Below are 24,440 nucleotides of genomic sequence, written 5' to 3' on the forward strand. Positions count from 1 at the left end.
GTGCCAGTAACTCTGTGGTAAAGAAAAAATGCAAATATCACATAAATATTGTAAATTTATTAAGTAATTAAATAAGCTATTTTCCCCCCAGAGTGTTTAGCTGTTGAGAGTCAAGAAGCAGTTAATATTTTACACATAAATCAGAGAATTTATCAGACTTTATAAACAGGTTGAGGCCTCCCAGAAGCTGGATTAAACCAGCATGTGTTGTGACTGCCTGTCATGTCAGGCCATTATCAGATAGTGAGATAGATATCAGATCACATGGTGTCGCAGATTGAGATCATGTGATCCTGGCATAGACCTTTGTGTTTGAACTTGTTTTCGTCACATCCAGGTGCAGCCGCTCTGTCGTGAAGCCTTTAGTCGCCGTCCGGTCGCCAGCGCCTTTCACTGCTCAGCCCCCTCCTCTCCTCCTGCTCTGACCCTGCTTTGATGGAGTCTGCGTGAGAGGCTCCATCAAAGCAGGGGCACCCCCGCCACAGCCACCGCCCCGCACTCGCCCAACAGCCCGATTTTAACATCAAGTGACATTTCTGAGATGCCACAAATTCCTCCTGACAGGCAGGGGGAGCAGGGTTTTCTCCAGGAGTTACTGTAGCAGAAAAGGGGGAAAACGTGCAATGCTGGAGAAGAAGTCTTAAAAGATGTTGTTGCTGTGATGGCTTCTGCTGATAGTGAAGGCCTTCACAGCAGCTTGACACCCCTTTCAGGACATTATACAACTTGCATATGTAAGTATGATAAGAGTTGACAGCAGTTTTAGGATTGATTTTGAGAGTTTCTATATGTTATCAGTGTGAACAGTCTGGGCGGAGTGGACGGGGTCACCTAATCCGCCTGTGCCATCCGACACCGCCAACAGGATTTACACCGCAGGAGGGGGAAAGAAACTTTCTGAAATGTTTCTCAACATATATTTCTGCCTTCTCTTTCTTTCCACGTCTTCATCCATAATTCACTTGGCCTGTTCAAATGTCTTTTTTAAGCCTCTTTCCTGACGTAATGTCTCGATCTATCAGCGAGTGAGGGTTGAATGACTGAGTAGGCCTTCTCATCACCTGTCACTCCCCCTCTCCTGCAACTCTGTCAGACTTCTGCACAGATGAAATTTGGTTTCTTCTGCGGGGCGTGTTCTGCTTTGTCTGTGGAGATGAAACGATGTTGTTGACTTTGCACTTTTCTTTGCCTTGTGAATGAAGTTGCTCAGCTCTGACAGCTCTTTGGTATTCCTGTGTGTCACCTCTGAATTGATGCCATCTACAGGCTGCCTGTATGCCGCTGCTTGTGAAAAAGCTCCCGCTTTTGCTTGCAGACTTGGAAATTGAAACACCCCTGCCACTGTTTAACCTTGAAATAAGTCCCTGCATTTCTCTGTCCCACAATGTGCCGTCTCTTTAGAAAGTCAATTGAAGCAAATTAAAAGAAAGGGACAAAGTTATAAGATAGAAATGACAGAGATGGAGAAGGAGGGATGGCTGTCTTTCTGTATGCTAGTGTGCATCCAGTCCCAAATACTAGAGCACAGAGGGTGAAATACTGCTGCTCTTTCTCACTGGAGTAACTTTAGTTACAATGCAGTGTGAGAGGAAGGGGAAGAAAGGCCAGAGGACACTGCGATATTCATTTTTTAGAGTAGTAATCAGGGAGTTGGGTTGTGACAGGTTGTTCAGAGATGAGAAGACAGATCCTGCAGAGACATAAAGTGAGAGAAGCCTGTAATTGACTGTTTCTGAGTACACTTTTGTGTGTGTTACTCATGTTGTGGGGTGATCAATGTGTCCACACAGTCAAATTGCTTCCTTGTGGGGGATAAAATGCAAGTACCCACAAGGTAAATCATTAAATTTTAGGGTGAAGACTTGGGTTAGGTGTGCGTGTGTGTGTCACCTCCAAATGAGTGTTTTCTGAAGCATCAGGGAGCCACAGTTACTTTTTTCTAACCTTTCACAGCCAGGCTACAGTGCAACTTCAATAGCTATCCTGCCAGAGGTTTCCCAGCCATGATCGGTAACCCTAGCTTTAAAGCATCTCTAGTAGGAATGGTGTTGACCGACATGCTAACGACTGCTAAAAATCTAGATAGACCTGTTTTGCACCACACTGGAAATAGCAGAATTCATGGATGACATTTCTGTGCATGCAACATAGAGGCAAGCAGAAACCAGAGACTGTGCGCAGAGGAATCTGCAGGAGGGACCCCCCCACCCACCCACCCAGCTGTGGAGCACCCCCACAGAGGAGCGCTGTGGCTGAAATGCCATGCTGCGGGGGGTTATGAAAAATTAAATATGTCCTCTTAGGGGGCAAAGCAGTTGCACGCGGAGGAGATCCATAAGTGGCAGCAACATTAGCCCAGCAATTGATTCATGCTCAGGAGATGGCAGCGGATCTATCCCACAGACCACCTCCTGTCCTCTGCGCTGCCTTCACGTCCTCCTGGCGTCCTCTCTGTGCGTGTGTTCATGCGTGACAGCGGACGGAAGAGTTTTCAGGAGGAGCTTTTAAAACTCTCTCCTGCATGTTTGACAAGAGCACACAGAGACGCCCTTGCTTTCTCTCCGTCTTGCTCTTTTTCTTAGCTTCTAATCTTAGCGAGCAGTGATCCTCTTTTAGGTCAGGAGTGTGTTTTTTCTCCTGTTTCTATATGTTCAGCTCACGCACAGCTACACCCATGCCATTGACTGAAGTACAGTAGCTTCAGAGACGCTGCCGTTGTGCAGGTGGACATTCACCGCAAAAGGCTTTTAATGGATCCTACTATGTGAATGAAATATTCACGACATTTCTCCGGAAACATTTAATTAAATACATTAATGTTTCAAAGGATGTCCTTCTTTAAATAGTTCAAGAACCTCTGAAAGATAAACTTCTGTCTGTACCAAGTGAACGAGAGAGAGAGAGAGAGAGAGGGAAAGCGAAAGTCAGACTGAGAGGAAAGTGGAGGGGAGTTTTTAGAGCGGGTCCTCTAATGAAGATTAGGGTGAATTGAGGACTATGGGAAGTTAATGGAAGTTAGACTTGTCGTATAAATGCAACAAAACTCAGCTTTTACATTCTGGGCATGAAAGAGGAGCCGTTTCAGGAAGAGCTCAGCACAAATGTTGAATTTAATGACTTTCGCATTCCATAATTTTACACCTTTTTTCATTAGGGCTGTGCTTCAAGGGGTGAAAGTGAATTCTAGCTCTCCCAGTGGATTGAAAGCGTGCTTTTGATTGTATATCAAGAGTTAAAGGGCCCAGGGACAAAAGGAAAGTCGCTCTCACTGTTTCATACAAACGCACGCTCACGTTTCAAGGTAAATTAACCTGAATTTGTGTGTCCTTGGACGCTTGTATCATCTTTTTGTTTTGGTTATTATCAACAAACCTCAGGAAACTACCAAAAACTACTCCCATGCCTGTGGCTGTGAGACAGAATGTTACTTGAACGGGAATGAATAGTGTATTTGTCGGGGATGTTCTTGCTATTTGGTGCCCGAGTGAGTATTTCCAGCTCCGGCGTGTATGTGGGATTGAGTCAAAATCAATTGCAGTGCCCTTGTTTGTAACAGGAAAAGCACATATCAGCCTGGGCAACACAGACAATGTTTGTGAGCAGTAAAAAAATCTAAATCATTCAGTCAGTGACAGCCGTTCTGTACTTTTACAATAACGGAACTCATCCCTGTGAAGATCATCTCTCATGTGGTCGGACTGCTTTTTGTACGCTAACAGGTGATGAGTGAAATTTTACCTGTCCCAGTTTTTGTGCTCCACATTTAGTTGTCTCCTGAGCAGCGGCTCACATTCATCTCTGCTGTGTTAGAATTGTTGGCTGTTGAATTTACACAGCAGGTTTCATGATAAGGTTCTGAAGATTGGATGAAAGGTGGAAAATTAGTTCTGTGGATTCAGGATCTCACGTGTGGTTTTTGCGGTAATTAAAGTGAAGTTAAAGATACCTGGTGGCTATTAGTCGCTCGCATTGTCACCTCAGAGTAAGTCTGACAGGCGGTGAGGATAAATAAGCAATCTGCCTGGAACCCTCGGGGGGGTTTCTTAAAGATTTTTCACACTCATTATCGTCCGTCTTTAGTGTGATCGGTGCTGAGAAACGCTCCTGCTGGTGTAAACTGAAAGCAGATGTTAGCACGCTGTGTGTTGGTTTTATTCAAGTAGAGTCTGTCCTGCAGGTTCACTGTTCAGTGTAACTTCCACCACACCCTGTGCAAGCCTTTCTTCCTTATATGGTCGTGTCTTCCTGCCACATGAACACGATTGGTGGCTGCGATGCAGTCTGACCTGTTCCTGTCACCTGTTCTCCATTGTTCATTGTTGTCCTTTGAGGCCTTCCCTGAACAGACGACATTTATTTCTCATTCAGTGCATTCGGTTTCATATTTAGTCATAAAATCCAGTGAACGATTAAAAATGAACTAAAAAAAGGTGCAAAAAAGGCTGTAAGAGGAAAAGATTTTGTTTTGTTTGCAGACTGAGTTGAGTGTTACATTAATGAGCTTGTTATTTGCAGTGCGTCACATTAGATTGTGGTTGAATCTGCGTGGGTGTTTGTGTGTTTTCCCATGGTTTTAGCGAGGCTTAAGAGTTAATATGCCAGTATGGCAGATTTTGCAGAAGAAGATAAAGGGTTTAAAAAACAGACACAGCTCAAAGCAGAAGCCCTTTAAACAGTGAAGCAGCATTATTATGGACTGAAATGTTGCATGCAAGGCAACAAAACACTCTCAATGCACAATTCACTTTATTTTAAAGTGGTAATTTGGAAAAATAAAAAACCTTGGAGGGACCTAGTTATGTGTTTTTCGTGCGTGTGAGGGAGACATGGAAAAGTCAATACTGTCATTTATTGACTCTCAGTATCATGACGGTGTGATCATATGTGTCGTTATCTTTATTTTTTACATCTTAAATGTTTTTTTTTAATTGAATGTGTACTAGTGGACCACAGTTCATTCCATTAAACGGCAATTTAATATGAACGAGCGTACACTCAGTAGTATCGTTTAGCTGTAGTAATTCAAGGTAACAAGAGTAATGGACTTAACCAGATCCCTGCTGTGTCTTTTGTAACATCTCACAGACTTTATGAGGACATTAACCAGTCTTATGAGTGATCAAATTTCAGTTTTTCATTCCTCAGCTTGCCCTTTGGTGTGACATGTCTTTCTCTGAATGCCAAGTCCAGATCGACAAAGCAGTGGACCGCAGGCTCTGGCACCGGCTGTCTCAAAACTCCTATTAAAACCTGAGCCCTTACAGGACCCAGCCACGTTCAAGGCTAATGAATTCTCTCCCTTTCATCTCCATTAGTGGTGTCAATTCATTTATTTCTCGAAGTCAATATTTGCTCGGGAATAAACACTTTCCGCATGCAGATGAGGGACACAGTGAGAGAGATAGCTCTAGCCTCTGCTGCCAAGTCAGATTTGGCTGTCAGAGCTCTGCCAGGGGCTCTTGTCTGAGGCTGCTTAGTTTCTGCTCTGCCTTTGTTTTGGCCAGGCTGGCATCTCCATAGTAACAGCCAGAGAGCGGCGGGTCTGGCTGCACTCGGCACTGCATGAAATGAAGTGGGTGCACGCACTGCTCTTCAGACAGGGATAGGCCCGAGATCAGTGAAAGGTACAGTGAAGCTATTTGCTCTTCACAACTAGCGCGGCAAATAAATATCAGTAAGTGTGGGGTCATCGCGGGGTCAAAAGAAAGCACAGGCGAGAGTCAGAGTTAATGCACCAAGCTGAGCTTTCGGAGAGGAGGGCTGATAGCGGAGAAGGGGTTATGAAGGCTGGAAGAGTGCAGAGGAAAAGAGAGGATGAGAGGTGGTGGCGGGGGGGGGGGGGCGTAAAAATGCCTGTGGTTTCCACTGTTATCTCCTGGCTGCCTTGTTACCGTAAGCCAGCTTTGAATAGGCCGAATTAGCGGCGGCCGTCCGGAGCTGAAAGAATAGGGGTGAGTCAGCCGCTTTACTGCACGGACAGCGATTCTTTCATTCCTCCCCTTCTCTGGACGGCTGCGTGCCCCTCTGAGTCACTCTCTGCGTCGCTCTGACAGTGTCTCACCCTCTCTGTCCCCCTCTCCCTCTCTCTTTCTGCCCATCCTCCGTTGTAAGGTTTGAAGCACCACAGTCCTGCCTGACTTGATGAAAAGATGAGTTTTCTGTTGACGCTGTGAGATAAATGCTACAGCAACATTTGACTGGCTCAATAGTTTTTCTACGAATAAACAATTATTGTTTGCCGGGGTGAAATTAATTGTCAATTAAAAGATTAGTAGTCCAAACCAAACACTCGCTCTACAGAGAGGCTGCCCCTTCTGTCGCGGCCACCGTAGCTTCTCCCAAGGCGAGGGGTCAGCTGGTTGCAGTCTGCAGCCTCACTGCTAGATGCCATGAAATCCCACACACAGGACCTTTAAGTGATTAAATGAACGCTGCTGGTCACATGTTTTTTAGAACATCATGCTTCCACCTTTGAATTCTCTTCGCATCTCTGTCATTAAAGGACCAGTGTGTAGGATTTAGTGGCATCTAGTGGTGGGATTGCAGATTGCAGCCAACTGAATACTGCTCACCTCACCCTCCCCTCAGGTGGCAGCTGAAAATGCTCTTTAGGGCCAGAGTTTGGTTTGTCCGTACTGAACTGCAGTTGAAACATGCAACATGGCAGACTTTGATGAGGACCTGCTCCCTCTGTAGACATAAAAAGCTCATTCTAATGCAACAAAAACATTTCACCAATGAAAACATACATCTTTTGTGTATTTCTTCCGTCTTTCTCTTCCCCGGTTTCTTCACGGTGACCTCAGCCAACCTCTGCCGTGCAGCCTCCTCACTCTGTTCATTTCAGAAAAGATTAAAGACTTTTATCACAGCTTGATTCACTTTTAGAAGCAGTTTAATTAGAAAATGAGCTGAAACGAGCAAATCTCGCATCCTCAGACAGTGTTGACAAACTCTCAGGTGTATGACACGCGCGCGCACATGCTCCCTGCTAATAAAACCTGGACTGTGCTGATATGACTGCAGTTCAAATGCTCTGGTAGCAGCCACTCTCTAAATGACAAGAGTGAATCTGGCTGCCTCCTGAAGCAGCCAACAGCTATGTCAACATTGGCTCGCCTAATTCGCACGCACAGTGGGAGACGTCATCTCTTCCTGCAGGAGACCGAAAACATCAAGCTGATACCAGCAGCTTAAAGTGAGGACTACTTCAGCACGACACACACACACACACACACACACACACACACACACACACACACACACACACACACACACACACACACAAAAGGACAAACAAGCTTAATAAGACAGTAACTGCACACAGAACTCCCCAACAAACAACAGGATCAGATGAAGGTGAGCAGAGTTGAGGAAACAGCTGTTTTGTACAGTCCCATCGTTTAATTATACAATTATTCAGATGTGTTTGTGGCTGTTTGTTTGAAACGAGCATTTGATGTTGACGCTGTTGGGTGACCTTGTGACATCATAGCTTTAGCTGAATTTAAGCAGGTGCCGTGCTAATTACAGACGCAGCACAAAGCATCGTATATCTCTCTGCAGTGCTGTAGCATAGCCGGGCTGACTGGTTGGATAATTAAACTGGTTTGTACATGAAGTGTTTGTGCTCTGAGAAACAAACAGCAGTGTTCACCGAGGCAGATGCAGAAGTTAACATATTATTACACTGACAGTGTGATGGATTTGTCATAATCCAAATTCATTGTTTTCCCTTTTTGTACTTCTGCAGTCTTATAGGGAAGAATGATTTTGCAGTCTGCCGTTCTGCTTTCTGATATGGAACAGTCAATGATGCCTTCAGTGCTGTGGGAAAGTCTGTTTCATGCCAGATGCTACCAAATTCAAGTTGTCCTTATCTATTAACTCCTCATTTATCGTTATTTGTTTAATAGGTTGATGTTCTGATTTCTTCTTTCTTCAGATGTTGGTGCGCTAAATACAAGAAGTAATGTTTGGTGTTACTGCTGTTACAACATAAACAACATTAATTTTAATCAAGCGAGACAAGTGAAAGAAGTACATAAGACTGTTGATTATGACAGACAATATGTGATAATTAAGTCTTATCAGGAAATCTTGGACGATTAGGCTCTAAAGGGAGATTTTGTAATGGAGTTTCATCGCCCTGAGCAGCAGCAAGACAAATCGTCCCACGCAGTCCAGACCCTGATGGTGGCTGATGACTCTGCTGAGACTCATTGATAAAATTGATAAATAGTGCCTTTGGATGTTGTCACGCTAACTTGAAAACCAGGTTGGTTTGGAACAGGTATTTCTATGTGGCACTGCATAAAAATGTGACACCACAGGCGCTGTATCCGAGGACTCGAGCAGGCAAGGACTCAGTCTCACAATCACTGCTGCTTTTGGCTCTGCTCAGGACTCCCAGGTTTCATCAGGAAAATTTCTCCAAACCTTCATCATTTGAGCCAAGTTTAAGCCTGCGTGAGATTTCGTGTCTTGCAGCTCTGGCTGAATTCGGCACTTCAGCATCAACAATGCCTTTGCCTCCCTGTGGCAAAAACACATTTGGGAGAAGAGCCATGGCAGCGTCTCAAAATTGATTCTCACCCATTCAAGTTTCTGTCATGCTCGGATGCCGCAGTTTTGTGGTCATGAAACAAAGCAAAAAAAAAAAGATTTAATGGTCGCCTTTTTGCAAAATATGGGCTCTATTATGAGTCTGCCTGGATCCTCATGGATGCCTGTGTTTGTGTTTGAGGGAGAAAGGGCAGTGTGGAGGTACATGTGCGTCAATATATGGAGCTGTGTATATGTCTGTGTAAATGCTTGTGCATGTGCGCAGGGATGACTCAGAGCAGTTGCTGGCAGCCAAGGTGAACGTGTTAAGCCCCTTGAGCCAGGCAGCTGATTAGAAATGTGGTGTGAGACGATAACTGAATCAGCGTCTTTCTCCCGACAGACACCATTTATTTCTCAGCCATTATTTTTAGTTACAATATAAAACAGGTTTTTCTCCGCAAAGGCAGCTCAGTTTGCTTAGCACACCGACCAAGTCACATTATTGAACATCCCATCTTCTTACTGTCATTTTACAGATGTGCCTTCGGGTCATGTCTCCTTTCCAGATGCCAGCTGACATTGAAATGTGTCACTGTTAAGTGTTAAAATGTTAATTCACACACTCCGAGAGTGAAAACTGCTGTGCAAAAGTTGTAGGAAGTGAAAGCACGTGGTATGTTAAAACTCTAACCTGCTGTCGCCTTGAAAGTTGGTCGTAAAAAGTTTGTCACAGAGGCTGAAGTCAGTTCGGATTCACATCATATACAGTGCTTAATAAATTTATTAGACCACCACCCAAAGTAAGGTAAGTTTTGCCACAGCTGCCCTTAATTAACAGCATTGGTAATTTTTTATGTTTCTGTAATGGTTAATACACCAATATGTAGAAGCTCTTTAACTGAAATGATATTTTTAATGCTAAAATGTAATTATTATTGTTATCCATGAATTTTCAAATGTACTGATTTTCAAAAAAACTGAAAAAAATAGTAAAGCACATTATTTTTTCTTGATTTATATGTCAAATAATAGTTATTTACTTGCATTCCTGAACAGAAAAATTAGTTTTAGTGGTTGAGTGTTGTACTTGATTCATTTCTGACTTCTCAGGGAAGCCCAGTGAGCCGGCTCAAATTTGGGTTTAAAAAGGTAAATTCAGTTCGAAATTCCTCATTCCTGTTCAAAATGGTAAAATGTTGAGAGTTCACTGAAAATGAAAGAGTCCACATTAAAACACTTCATGATGCTGGATGGTCTCTAAGACAAGTAGGGAAAGACATGAAGTGTTCTCACAGGGTGGTCAAGTTTGCTTTGGAGTCAATTGCCGAGACTGGTACTTACAAAATGCGCCAAGGAAGAGGCAGGAAACGAAAGTTAACTGAAGCAGATGTCAGACACCTCAAGATTTTAAGTACTAGAGACAGAAGGAAGATCACTGCTGATCTTCAGGCAGAGATGAATGCTTCTAGATCAGAGTCTGAGAAAGTCTCGAGAATGACCATAGGCAGACGACTGACGGAACAAGGCTTAAAGGGAAGAACAGCTGCCAAGAAGCCCTTACCGAGGCCTGCAAACATCCAGAAAGGCCTCAGATTTACCAGGGAGCACAAACTCTGGACTGTTGATGACTGGAAGAAGGTACTCTAGAAGGATGAGTCCAAGTTTGAACTCTTCGGTCAGCATCATCGTGTTTATGTCTGCAGAAAAGCTGGAGAGCGTTGTGATGCCAGATGCATTGCACCCACAGTGAAACACGGTGGAGATTCCATTATGGTGTGGGGTTCCATTTGTGGAAAGGCGTGGGCGAATTAGTGAAAATCGACGGTATCATGAACAAGACCGTCCAGCACAACATCGTAGTGCATCATGGAATCCCTTCTGGACTGAATCTGATTGGACGTGGGTTCATATACCAACAAGACAATGACCCCAAGCATACGTCAGAGCTGTGCAGAGACTATTTGACCAAGAGAAAGGAATCTGGAGTACTGGAACTGATGGACCGGCCAAGTCAAAGTCCAGATTTGAGTCCTATTGAACAAATTTAGGATTTAGTTGATTCAAAGAGACTGTCGAAAAGTACACAAAAACAATGTCAGCAAGAATGCAAGCTGTTATCAAGGCCAAAGGAGGCCATACAAAATATTAAGTTTTTTGGTAATTATGTGTGGAAAAAGGACTATTTAGTCATTTCAGTTTGTTATTTGCCAAATAAATAACAATAATTTTTTATGTTTATGGCCTAATAAATTTGTTAAGCACGGTATGGTCGCTCCACCACCATAACCTCTCCACTGTCCAATCATATAAGGTGTCCCAATTAAAACAGTCACATTTACATGAACAATAGGCCAAATGCACCTTTGTCCCAGTCCTCAGGCTCAGCCGTATTAAGGTCTGCATGTTCGAGTTCACCTTTAATCTTTAACTGTCCAGATGCGCAGTGTTGGCCACTATCAGTGCAAATGGAGAGGTCATTATTGTAGCAGGTGTCATCACCCTGTTACCTTATTAAAATATCACATCACCACACTACAAACTGCAGCATCACTGTCGCAGACTGTTTACACTTAGAGACGCTCAGCTAGAAGCGTAACATCATGCTTCTAGGGTTTGGTGCCGGGCAGTTTTGCTGAAAGGCACACTAATGCAGCTCCGCCTTTAAAGAAACAGTCTCTTACTCTCCTGTTGCTCACATTCTCATTGCTCTAGCCTGATGTTGATTGGTTGGACAAGCTTACCCTGTAAGTAAGCCATGACAGAGCGGTTCTCCTGAGGAGCCTTGCATGAGAGCAACACAAACCTGCTTTCCAGGCTTGATTTAGAAAATGGCCTTTTAACCATATTTTGGCGGAAGTTAAGTGTGAAACACACTGTGAGTGTATGGATGGACTGTGGAGGAGTGGATTATCCTGCGGGTATGGTTGAAAGTTTCTGTGTTCAGGAAAACTTGTCGCTGTGTGAATCCTTTGTAACTGTTGTCAATTCAGGCTGCTCCCTGGCGTTTTGCTCCATTAAGGGCGAAACTCCAAACATTTTAAAGGCGCCTTTCAAGCCTTCAGTGGTTGCTGTTTCATACTCGAAATTGTAATGAGATCATTTTGTTTCCTGTTTGTGATGAACATTTATGATCACAGTGGCACGGCTGGTATCTGCAGCCTTTTGGTTATTAGTCAGCATCTCTACCTCCAGGCCAACCTGCCTCTCCTGCTTTGTTGCTCTCATGTGTTGCAGCTATAACAACTTGCCCATCCAAACACACACACACACACACGCACACACAGACAGACAGACAGACACACACACACACACACACACACACACACACACACACACACACCAAACACCCACTTTCACATTGTGATAGTGATTTCAGATTCTTTTGCTTGCTTTGAAACTTCAGCCTCCCCTCATTCATAACACATACACACACCTTCAAATGTACAACCGCACACAGCAGGCCAAACTCCCACTCACTCCCCAGCACGCTGCAGAGGAGCACCTCAGTTACGTCTCACATGAATGCGTGCCATGGGGAATCAGCAGCGCTTTGATAACAACATATGTTTTCATGTTGGGAGTGGAGTGTGAAGATCTCCGGAGGGAAGCCGTGCCACTGCCAGAGGCACGCGGCCAAAGAGATTTACAGTGGCTGCTCTGGAGAAATGTCTCACTGATCACACAGAATGGAGTCCCAAACTGAGGTGAGGGCTCTGAGGAGACAAGTCTGCGAGCGGAAAGAAAAGATCTTAGGCCACGGTGAAGACAAGTCCCTGTTAGTATGCCAGTCAAGTGTCCAGCACCGCCTCGCTGATGAAGGCTGATTTCTGTTGGTGCCCCACTGGGAGGCGATATGTTCGCTGCCATGCTCAGTGCCAGTAAGCAACGCTTGGGTTTTTTTAAAGGATTTGACCCCTTTAATGATGATTTTTAACATTATTTACTCCCATGGAAGAAGATTCTGAACTCGAGTGACATTGGACTTCTTCTGGATTGGTACACTGTCAACAGAGGGACAGACTTCAGCTGTCTTCTGTCTACATCTCTGTGGCCTCTGCTGTTTAGCAGTAGCAGTGTGTCTCCACAAAGGCAATCTTTGTCTCACACTGTGCTGTCGAAGAGCCCTAATGGGATAAAGATAGCGCATTCTGGATTATTTCTGATAGGCTTTCATTTGCTTGCAGATCGTATTACTTGCATTTCTAAGTGAGGTGTCGTTTGAGGAAACCTGGTCAAGAGGTTGACTTCCATTGAGTAAATGGTCACTTAAGCACTTCTTTGTTTAAATGATGCCTGATATGTTTCACTGATATCATATACGTGACGGTCATGACGGTCTTGTTTCCCATGACATCACCTGTACGGTCAGTACATACGACAGCTGACTCAGGCTGACTGAAGCGCCAGCATGACTCTGATTTCAATGCAGCGGTTGTGGCTGCGCGTCCTTGAGGTTAGTGTGTGCGCTTGCGTCTGTGTGTGTTTGTGTGCGTTGGCCCAGGTGAGCCTTTTTGTGAGCGTGTGCATAAAGAGCTGATACACAAAACCCATGAGTCCTTGTGAGTTTGCCGCTCTTGTGTTGCGATGATGCCGAGTTCTGCTGATGGCGGTGATATGTACCCATTTGACCTCTTGTTGCTTGGAGCAGGAGTAAACAGACGGGGAGAACAAGAGAGTTGGAGGACGGAATATTCTTTTCAAAGTGACCTTAGCTCTTTTTACACCCCAGAAACACCCAGAAAACCTGTTCAGTATGCCGGGAACGGCTTCGCTGCCAAAGCTGAAACATAGCTCATTTTAGAGCAGCTGTGTAATAATAGAAACAGGCTCCACGCTCATCACAAATAATTCAGTTCTTATTCTGAAAGGTATGTGTGTCCAAATCCCAGAACCCCTTGCTACAAGTCCTCCAGGCTTTTGGCTCATACGCTATATTAGATCAGTTCTTTGTGCTACAGTTGTGTAATCGACCAACACCTGGCTGCAGGAAAATAAATAAAACTGCCTCTAAACACAAAAGCATGAACCAAATCCATCCCTGACGTAAGACAAACCCTTAAGACTAGCCCTTTTTGGTCTTTTGCTCAGTTTCCTGTCGTGGTCCCTTTCATAACCTCCCAGTGCCTACTAATTGCTCCACTACCTTTTTCTGAAAGCAGCTTATCTACTGTTTGGGGCTACAATGTTTAGTTTAGAAAACAAGGCAGATTTCAGCTGGAGCATGTAAACCAGAGCCAATATGTAAATCTTAGAAATCAATTACGCCGCCAGGGGCATGTGAATGCTGCCGGTAATTTTGTCCCTGAGCAACAGGAGGCAGTTTAAAATGGCCTAGATCTGTTAGCATTCAGAGTTTTTTGGATTGCACCCTGCGTGACAATTGAACAGCTTACTGCTTCTGAATATTATTAGTCAGTTGTTATTGCTGCGGCCGGCCCCCGCGTCTATTTTTGGCAGACGATAGCAGAGCTGGAACAACGTTGTGGTGGTGTTCATTATTCCCTGGGTGCTAAATAAAGAGGCACAGTGCACTCGGTGCTCTCTCCCAGTGTCTTAACTGTGTGTTTCTGTGGTATGCACAGTGTGTTTCTTTAACGTATAGAGTACGTGTCTTTCTTCCTGCCTTCCTCTCACTGTCTCTTCCTCTCATTCTTGCTCAGTGGAGTCATCTGTTCTCGGGTATGGCTAAGAGGTTGTTGACCTGCTTGTGGAGGACGGTGTCTTTTCGAGTGTGTGGTGAAAAGCCCTGGTGCTGGACTTGTTATGCATAGAGAATGAAGTAACAAAGCCAAAGTCCTTCTTTCCTACCCATAGTCCTCTCTCCACCAAATTGTACTTCCTGTTGCAAGGCTACTGGTGATATTGACACCACTTAGGCGCTCATCATAAATTTCTCTCTTTCTTTCTTGGCACTTTGTTTCCTCGGCTCAGTTAAATATATATGAGGAAGAATACAAACTGTTTGCCACAGTTTGGTTGAACTACTGAACAACTGAAATTTACCTGTAGTGTATTTATTTAGAAATGCCCTGGAATGTACGCATACATTGAGTAAAGGACAAATGCTTGACTCAAACGTGAATGGCTGTGGCAATTTGGCTTTCTCTTTATTTTTAGGCCACGCTGTGAGTGATGAAAAAGTTCCCTGTTCTCACATGTTGACTGGGGGGGAATGAGGCCAGGGTTTCCATGGTGATGCTTGTAACCCAGTCTGTCTCTTAGGGTCGGGGGATTGTTCTGCATCGTCCTCCAGAGAAGAGACGGAGAAAAGAGAGCGAACTCGAGAGAAAGAGCGTCGGTCGCAGCTTGGCTGAGAGTGAAATGCAGACCATTCTCATTCAGAATAACACATTGTTACTGTTTCTTTTGTCTGTAACAAATCCACGCAGAGAGAAAATCTAAGCAATATCCGTCATTTGGTTCAGTGTTGTTTGAATATATGGCTGCAACATCACATATGACTGCCAGAGATTTTTAAAATTCCAACCCAAATTCACATGCAGCCCACCCAACATTGAGAAGCCATGCATCTCAAATATTCAGAATAACTTTGAGGTTAATTCCCTCCTTTCACTCTGCCACCCAACTCTCTGCACCGTGAGCGAAAGCCCAGCTTGCCAGCACAAAATGGAAATTGAAGTCAGTTTCAAATAGCCTCTGCTGCATCGCTTGCCGGTGCCCATGAATCCCTTTTTCAATCACTATAGCTCACACAAGCCTTCCAAAGTGTCCATTACTAGTGATAAGCTGCTCAAGGTTTTCCTCCGTGGCGGAGGCACCTCCTTCTATTTTGTGTACAGGTTGCTCTGTTATTTCCTGCTTTAATCCAGCTTTAATCTCATTTATAATAATGACCTTCTTAGTCCTTTTCATTATACCTTCTTATCTTGTATGTTGTTATATGTTTTTGTCATTTATGATCTTTGCTTTTTTTTAGTTTGAAGCACATTGAATCTACGCCTGTCTAATGAAAAGTGCTGTGAATAAACTTGACTGGAGCACAGCATAAGGCCATGAGATGGAGATGAATATGCAATATTGTTTTTTCCGTTTATCTCTTGTACAGATGGCTGAGGTGTCAGCATTTGGGAACAGTCTTTGCTGCTGATCAGCTTTTTCTGCCCACCAGTCTGCAGACCCAGTAGCAATATTTACAAATTATTCAAAAGATGGAGATATTACTATTACATTTTGCAGTGATGTAAAGAATTATAATGCACTTTCATTTGTTGTTTTTCCCCACTTCGTAGAGAAAAACATTAAAGACAAGGCCAAGTCTGGAAACGGGCTGAGGTGGAGTTTGAAAACAAACTGTCACACATGCTTTTTGGCTTTGTGCTTTTACCTCATTATATATTCTGGAAAGAACCATCCTTGGAGAAGTTTTTAAAGATGCCAAAAAGCAGCTCTTTGTTCAAAGTGAATGCGGCAGTGATTGGATTTTGTTTGAACAATAGCAAAGCTTCATCAAAGTTGGATTGTCATTATTTCTGAAGACACGATGCGCGACCGGTGCAGAAAGTCTCATTTCCCCTGTGAAGGTGGAGAGATGATGGACTATAACTCTGTTTGCTGCTTAATGTTTGAGCCCCACACGAGAGTTTCAGCCTGAATATTGTTTTCTAACTAGTATTCTGTGCACCACCCAGTGGTTTCTCCAAGGTGAAAGTTTGAAACTTCCTCCCGAATAAACAGAGCAAGTTTCACAGCGTTCATCATTCACGTGGGAAAGTCTACAAGAATTTGTGCCTGAAACCAAAAGACCTGTAACTGTACTACACAGAACCAAACCAGACCCATCAATCTTTAATTTGAAAGCTGAGACCTCGATGCATGCAAAGCCGAGAGGGTTTGCAGCTTTTCTGATATTCGTCTCTTGCTGATTGAAACAGCTTGGCTAATGAACTTATTTCATCTCAAAACTCCATTTGCTGTCACTGTGACAGATGAGAAATGAGTCCTGTTTAGAATCAGCTTCACTGCATTTATTGTAATGAGGACGAGTTCCAGTGTTTGCCCTTTTCAGCAATAATCACTGCTTTTTGTTGTCACACTGTTGCTAACATTAACATTGCTAACTTGCTCTCATCTCTCATCACACACACACGCATAAAGTAAGAAGCAGCTAAATCAGCATCAGACGATAGCCAGTGGGTTGCGAGACAGCATTTCAGCCAATGCCTTCCGCCTCTTTTGCTGTGCATACATACTGTTTACCTATATACAACCAAAGCCTGCTCACACGTAACTGGTCAATACTGACCACACTACAAACAGGAACGCTGAGGAGGAAACAGAAACGCTTCTAATGAACTAAATCTGGTCCCTTGCCCACAGATTCTGCATTCATAAGGAGATATCTGTGTACAAAGATGAAACTACACTACCTGTAGCAGCAAACTTGAGCTGCATTGCTTGTGTGTGTTAAATCAATCATTACCACCTAGTGCTTGCTGACAGCTTTAATATCAACAATATAAGATTCAGCAATCTGTTGCTCCGTTTCCTCAAGTCATAGCTGTCCATCTTTTATTCATTCTTCTTCATTCTTTTATCCTTATATTCATCTTTGAAGTCTTTCTGCCCTCCTGCTGAGTCTGGCACAGCATGCAGGGTATCGCAGCCATTTAGGTCTTTCAGCAGGCATCAGCGCGACACAGAGGATGGTTGACACCTCAAATATTTCTGTGACTCCAATCTGTTGACTGTTCCACCATTTACCATTTAACCTTTCCTCTCCCTGCCCGAATATTTTGTGAATCACCTTGTTCCCCATTTTGGTGTAGAAGTTGGACTGCTTGTTGGCTCCTATTTTGCATTATCTCTTCCTGTGCAACAAAGCGATCTTTTGCCAGGCACATATCTGCCTAATATTAATGTGGGTCAAACAGAGTCAATGCTGGAATACACTCAATTTGTAATTTAGACTGACGACAACTCACTTGTTAAAGAAAATCTTTCCTACTGCAGCCCTAATTCATTTATTAGACAGCATGTAGGACATTGTTGTTCAATAAGTGTCTTACTTAAGATCATTGTGAAGGTGATGATGATGTATTTGTGCATCTGCCTGCAAAGAATGGTCTTGAAAGTGTCCACTGAAGTGATTATTTGTGTCCCCTCTTACCCTCTCTCTTTGTCTGCAGGGGCCCAGTTCAGTGGAGGACCCTTCCAGTCCCAGTTCAGCCAGGACACAGCAGGCTCGAGATCGACATAGTTTTGTGCAGGAACACTTCCAGGCTCAGTATAGGTGAGACGCATAGACATGAGCAGCAAAAGCTTTGTTATACTTCTAATGTTGCTGATTGTTGTTGCCATTTAAGTTCAGAATGACGTAAAATCCCATATTATTTTTAGCCTTTGTAACTTTATGGAGTCCAAGATGGCCACAGCATGATTGAACTCACTGTATCATCAAGACATGCTGACTCATTTTGACTTAAAGGTGGACATTTGAACTTAACCAATAATTTTGCCAACTGTAGTGAAACAAGTGACTTTTTCCTTTAAGTATTTCCTTCTGCAGAGATACTGTATCACTACTACATGCTAAAGTACGGTGTAGAACAGCCAAAGTATTTTAAAAAATGCATCACAGTCCCTTAAATACAATAATATCCTGTCTCAGTTTCAGTTTGCTTGAAAACAAACCACTTCGCTCTTCAAATTCACTCATGATGGTTGATCTGATAGTGCTAATCTCACAGTAGTCACAGGTATTGTTCTCACTAAAACTTTTCACCCTCATGGCTCGCTATCTTCCTCAGATAAGCTCCATGCTGTTGGCCTTTCCCAGCATGCACTGTAGTGGTTTAATTCATGTGTTGTTTTGCAAGGGTGTAAATCATTTGCTAACTGAGCAGTAAGGAGTGCCTCAAGGCTCTATCATATGACCACTTCTGTTTTCTGTTGTTATCAAAGGCGCGATGAGTCATTCTGGAGAGAGATTGTTGATACTGCAACCTCTCCTTCTTCACAATACCAACTACATATTAGCAGGCCAGATTTATCATCCCTCTCACATCCCATTTGTTGAATTTCAAATTCAGCAGCAAATTCAAGATCACCCCTCCCTTAATGAGCTACTATTATTGCTTTACTCATTAACTATATGCAGATGATACTATTATATATGGGATCAATAAAGTTTTATCTTATCTTAAACATTAACAGCTTCAGGATTCAAATTCAGGATGCTTTGCTATCTGACTTAAGCAATCTCCAAACTTTGTAACAAGGGATCAAATTGCTGGCCAATAAAGCTCAATCTTATACAATTGTCCTTAACTTGAGGCAGAACCACAACTCCAAATCTAACTCTCTTTTTAGCTATTTGGCTTGTATTGACAGGACGTCCCTCCACCAGAAAGTTAATAGCATTTGATATTTTGGTGTATTTTGGTGTTGTTGCTCTGTATCGTTACATAGATTTGCTCCATAACTTATTTTTTCTGGACTATGTTGACATTGTTTGTCAAAAGGCTTCTAAATTCAAAGCTTGATGCACTCAGATGGCTCGCCCTTGATACAAGATGACAATTTCATTGATATCCGCTTATCTTTTAAGGCTTTGATTTTAACTCTCCTTTATACTTAAAAAAATTATTTGTCCCTTTTACATACATTTCTAAGATGCTCTGATCAGCTCCTTGTTATGGTCACCTGTGTCTCTCAGGAATTTGTAACAAAAAAAAAAGCTTTTAGAAATAATGTACCTTTACATATTTGCTCTCTGTCTTCACTGACTTATTTAAAAGTGTCCTCTTATCTTAAATCAAATTGCATGTGTCTTCAGTGGTGCTATCACCGACTGTTGCTCTCCGGCTTGATCATTTTTTCTTCTGTTTATCCAAAGGCTGTAACTCAGTGTTGTGCCTTCTGTTTTCTATATTTGCTTGTTCTTGTTTCCTTTTTTGTTCTTGCGAGTGTTTGCTCTGAGACCTCATTGGTTTATCCTGATAGAATAAATTTGACAAAGCAACATTTCTGTCAATAGCAGCTAACTCCAAGCTCTTTGTAAGAAGTCGGACAAGATTTTGGAAACTGTGTTAGGTCCCTGCAGCCTCTAGGCTGGATTCCTCTGGATGCCGTATCGATTGTCCTGAGGTTGAGTTTGAATAAACAGATTGCAATATATGCAATTTAAAAAGATGGTATTTAGCACAGGTGAGAATGTATTTTCTCTGCTGTGGATAACAATCAGTAACTTGAGAAGTAGGTCAGACGGTCCTGTGAAGGATTCAGGGGATTCGTCTTCAGTGTGGCCTCCTCACTCTCATTGCTTTTCTGTTGTCTACTGTGATGGACCCTCTAATGGAATTGGTCGTCAGATAGGAAATACGGAGATATAGTTTCAAGAAAATGGCAGGCTTGCTTCATTTCAGACGTTAATGTTGTGACTGGACGATGGGATGCTTTTAAATGACTGACTTGGGAATAGCAGGGGAGAAACATATTTTTAGAACTTTTAAAGAAGCAGTTGTGTGAAAACAACTTGGAGGCAAGGTGAAGTCAGAATTTGGCCTTGACATGATTTGTTTCAGCTCTTTGTTACCCAGGATGACACACTTTGTGTGCAGCTTTTATGTAGCAGTGCGATCTGCACAGTCATCAGCAGAAGGGACAGTATGTTTCCACATCGAGCAAAATAACAAGACAGGCACTACAGATAACTTCTTTCTTGGAATGAAACATTTCCCCTCGGAGAGGTAACATTTCGTCTTTTTGGCAGGGACTTGCTGACCTCTCCCTTCTGCGATGAAACAGAACAAACTGCCATCTATCTCAGATACAGCAGGGAAAATAAACAAGTAGTCCAGTGAGTCTGTCCTTGCAGACTTTTGTAATGAACTCCAGCTCAGTGCGTGCCCTCTATCGGCTCAGACTTTCCCATGTGCTCATGGATCCACCGAGCAGCACAGGTCACTAATGTTTGATCCATATGGAAAGACTTTCAGGCTCACTGTTAATGAGGGAGGTCAATCCATGCTGTGTCTGATCAAATGGGGTTGCTATTGTGTCTGAGTGTGGGAAGAGTGAGAGACACTGTTCAGTGCTGTGCAGCTCAAATGTGTTCCAGCTTCTTTTATGTCAATAGAGACTGTTTAGATGGCAATAAACTGAATATCTTTGGGTTTGTTGGGACTGTTTTTCGGTTAAAACAACCAATTTTAATACGTCCGTGCACTCAGTGAAGAGGTGTAATGTTAAAGACTTCAGAACAAATCACAAAGTGTGGATTCGACAGTCCTCCTGTGATCATTTTCAGATATTTGGTCTGTAAGAGTTTGAACTGGGATGTTTTGGGCAGCTCTGAGCAATGCTTCGTGATTGTTCGTGGACTGTAATCACTGCAGTTAGAAATGAAAGGAGCTGATGAATTGATCAGCAGCTGACAGCTGATGACAGGTTCCGCCGACTTCTTGACTGATTCCCGGGCTGGGAATTCAACAGAGTTTTGGCGAAAGGGACAGAATCGCAGCCGCTCCCAAAAGGAGTCGCTCACAGTCGACCCACAGCAGATTAGTGTGCAAGCTGGCCAGCAAAACGGTCAACCTGCGACACTTGTACAGTAGTAACCACGATGGGAGGTTAACCAGCCATTCATTCGTGGGATTATCCCTGTCCCTCATTGGCGGATGATGGATTGAATGCTTAGAGTCGGAGCGTGTCCCTGCGGAGCCTCGTCTCCCTTGATGCCCTCAGCCCGACTAATTTAAAACAGTGTTCACTGAATCTGTTCACTGAGTCAGTTATAGAAGAGGCATGCAGCTCTGAGGGGTGAGGATGTTTGTTGAAGATCTCTTTCAGTCTCTTTCTCTCGTTCTCTTCTTCACCCTCCTCCTCGTTCTCCATCACACTGTTCACACAGACACACACCCAAGTGTTTATGTGACACTAATGTGATCAGATTAGCTGCCAATTCATTGAGTAATCTAATTATTGAGCTGATTAGAGTAACAATGCTCTGCGGCATTTACTACTGAGACTGGCGGGGACGCTGGAATCAAACTGTACCAATGAATGGGAGCAGTGTTACACTTGCACGCACATACAGTACACTAGTTTTGTTTTTTTATGATTGATTGTGTCTGAATAATCCTACTGTGACTAAAAACTTAAAAATAGTTGGTGTCATTAGTAAATGTGAAAAATTATTTCCCAATAATAATAATAATAATATCATATTTTTAAAGCATACCACAAATTCCACATCATGGTCTTATTATTGTATTCTTACATTTCAAAGGATACCCAAAAATCTGAAGGGTCTGATAGGATGAGCCTACACACACACATACACACACTCATCAAACTCCTTTTATTCACTCCTCATCCTTAAAACTCTTGGGTGCGCTAACAGCTTATTATTACAGCTCTTTTCTCCCGGTGTATACATGCATCATTACCGGTGGTAACATCCCAGCTGACAAGCTTATCGTCTAACTGAAAACTTCAAAATGTGGGACTGTGGGATTCCACCTGAGGGGGTTTGACTAAGATGTGTATAAATATAGAGAGAGGCAGAGAGTGGCAGGGGGAAAAGAGCAGAAGACGTGATTGTTCACTGTGGGGTACCTGCCTCTTCAGCGTGGCTGTACCGCTGCGTGATGATGACGGTTTAAAGAACAGATGTGACAGACGGCACATAGCATTTCACATTTCTGTTATGACATCGCTAATGGCAGTTTCAGTCCTTGTCAACAAGCTAATGTGAATATACGGATATGTGTAGTCGTAATATGCATATTCTTTAATGATTTCCATTTCATTAAAGTGATCTATCATTTCTAAAATGAAAACAGTCAAAAAGTCATATCATTGATGTCGCTTGTTTTGTCCGATCAACATGACGAATTCAGAAACATGAAACATCAAGCTTGTAAAAACTTTTTGTGTTTGGCTTATGGTTTGCTTTGCTTCAGTTCTCATTGTTTTTGCCTGTGCTGTCGAATCAACTCGGCTCTTTTTGTGCCATGTTTTTGGAGGCTGTGCACCCAAGGTCCCTTCACTTTATGCATGTGAGTAAAGGACTTGGCATGCACATGTAGACTGCACCATTTTTGCTGTGAGGATTGCTGTGCTGCCCCTGCGCTGAGTACCCTCACTGTAGTCTGCCTCCGCTCAGGTTCCTCAGTTTTGCTTCCATTATGTCAGATGGTTTTAGATATTTTTGCTTTCACATATGGTTTTACATCGCGCAGTACGGCCTCTGCAGCTGTTGTTGTAATGACATACTATTTTTATTCCCCTTACTGGATGCCGTCTGTTATTTACCTATTAATATTCATACCTCTCCAGTAGCTATGTGATTATGTGATTACTTTAATTATTTCAATGACACACGTCTCTGTCTGTACTGCCTCATAATCAGTTTTCAAACCATTATTTAAGGTTTTGCAAAAGCATTTCCTGGGATGCAATCCTCCAGGTGGCATCGTCAGTCTTTTCTCCATTTTCCTCTTGTTGCCCTTTTGGCACTCCACATTCTTTATATTATTCCACGCTGCTGCACTGATGCCCTTTTTTGCTATTAAATGCTGTGATTCATCTTTTAATGATACCTTTAATCATGCATCTCTACTTAATACTGTCTGCTCCAGTATTTTAAAGTATGGTTTACATGTCTGCTCTGCTCCTGTTCATATCCTTTTTCTTGTTTTCACTTGCTGCTGCAACTGCCAAATGTCACTGTTCAGATCATTTAAGTTGAACCTATCCTACTGTATCTTATACTACATAATATTGCATCCTGCACATGGACCGCAAAGTGGGGCCGCAATTCTTTTATTCACTCGACTCAGATTTTTTGTGCAGGCCTCCGTTTGTTAGCTGATGAAAGAAACGTGGTACCAAAAGCATGCTGAGTGGAGTTGAGCCGAGGAGTACTTTGCAGTGAAAACACAACATTTCTGTTGCACCTCTGATTGGCTGAATCTGCTGTCTGCAGTGTAGAGCAGAAGTACCTTCGAGATGAAATGTGTTATTTAACATTTACACTACTCATTTTCTCACCCTGGGAGCTTAATAAAGCACTGGCTTTACTACAAAACACACAACATACACAAGTTAGGCTGTAATTGAAACCACTGAGTGTTGGTTTGTTTCCAAACTCTGAGGCAGTGTTCGCCCTGGTGAGTCACTCTCATTTAATAAATAATAGACAATAATACCCGGATGATCAGGAATCTGTTTGCTACTCTGGGTTTCATCAGGCCTTCTGCTGTAAATATGCTCCACATACACATTTGTATTCTCGTCTCATTAGTCGGTCTCAGTCGGAGCTGGTTTAAGTCTGCTGAGTCTTCTCTCCTTTCTCACTCTTTTCCTCTTCTCCTCCTCTATACTTTGTGTAATCACTGGGGAACTCGAGTCACTTTGCCTCTAAATGCAGACTAACAAAAGAGCAATCACTCGCCCTCGATCCCTCACTGTCTTGTTTCTTTCTGGCTGCTCCTTCGTCTGTCGTCTATCTGTACGCCTCTCTCTGGCCTTCCCTTCTCTCGCTCTCTCTCTCTATATATATATCACTTGGCTGATCTCGCTTTCTTCCCTCTTCTTCCTTCCTTTTTATATCTCACAGAGATGGTCCTCAGAGGCGTTCAGTGGAGTCATCTGATCTGAATAAATGTTTGCGATTAGAGCCAGGGCTGTCGTGTGGTTTGGGCTGCCGATGCGGGAGTCGGCACTCAAGTCACTCCGTTGTGCCGCGACGTTTAAATGAGTCTTTGTCAAAGCCTCCCGCCCTCCCCGCTCCTCTGTTTGTCACTCTCAGTTTGTGGCATCTATTTTTAATGGTCTGGGAGACGTGCGGAAGGCCCCAGCCTCTGTCCCCATCTGAGCGCACGAGATAGTCGAGGATGGTTGCTGTTTTCCTATCGCAGCGCCTTTTA

The 24,440-nt window shown here is 43.2% G+C and overlaps 1 protein-coding gene across 1 annotated transcript in view; it reads left to right on the forward strand.

The window, feature by feature from the left end:
• The window catches only part of usp43a (ubiquitin specific peptidase 43a), a 109,069-nt gene that overhangs the window by 16,861 nt on the left and 67,768 nt on the right, over positions 1–24,440 (forward strand). The window contains exon 3 of the mRNA XM_070983226.1: positions 17,694–17,797. Within this exon, the coding sequence (XP_070839327.1) occupies positions 17,694–17,797 (104 nt within the window). The remainder of the gene's footprint in view (positions 1–17,693; positions 17,798–24,440) is intronic.

The sequence above is a fragment of the Chaetodon trifascialis genome, chromosome 2, assembly GCF_039877785.1.
Source record: "Chaetodon trifascialis isolate fChaTrf1 chromosome 2, fChaTrf1.hap1, whole genome shotgun sequence".
NCBI classification, from domain to species: Eukaryota; Metazoa; Chordata; class Actinopteri; order Chaetodontiformes; family Chaetodontidae; genus Chaetodon; species Chaetodon trifascialis.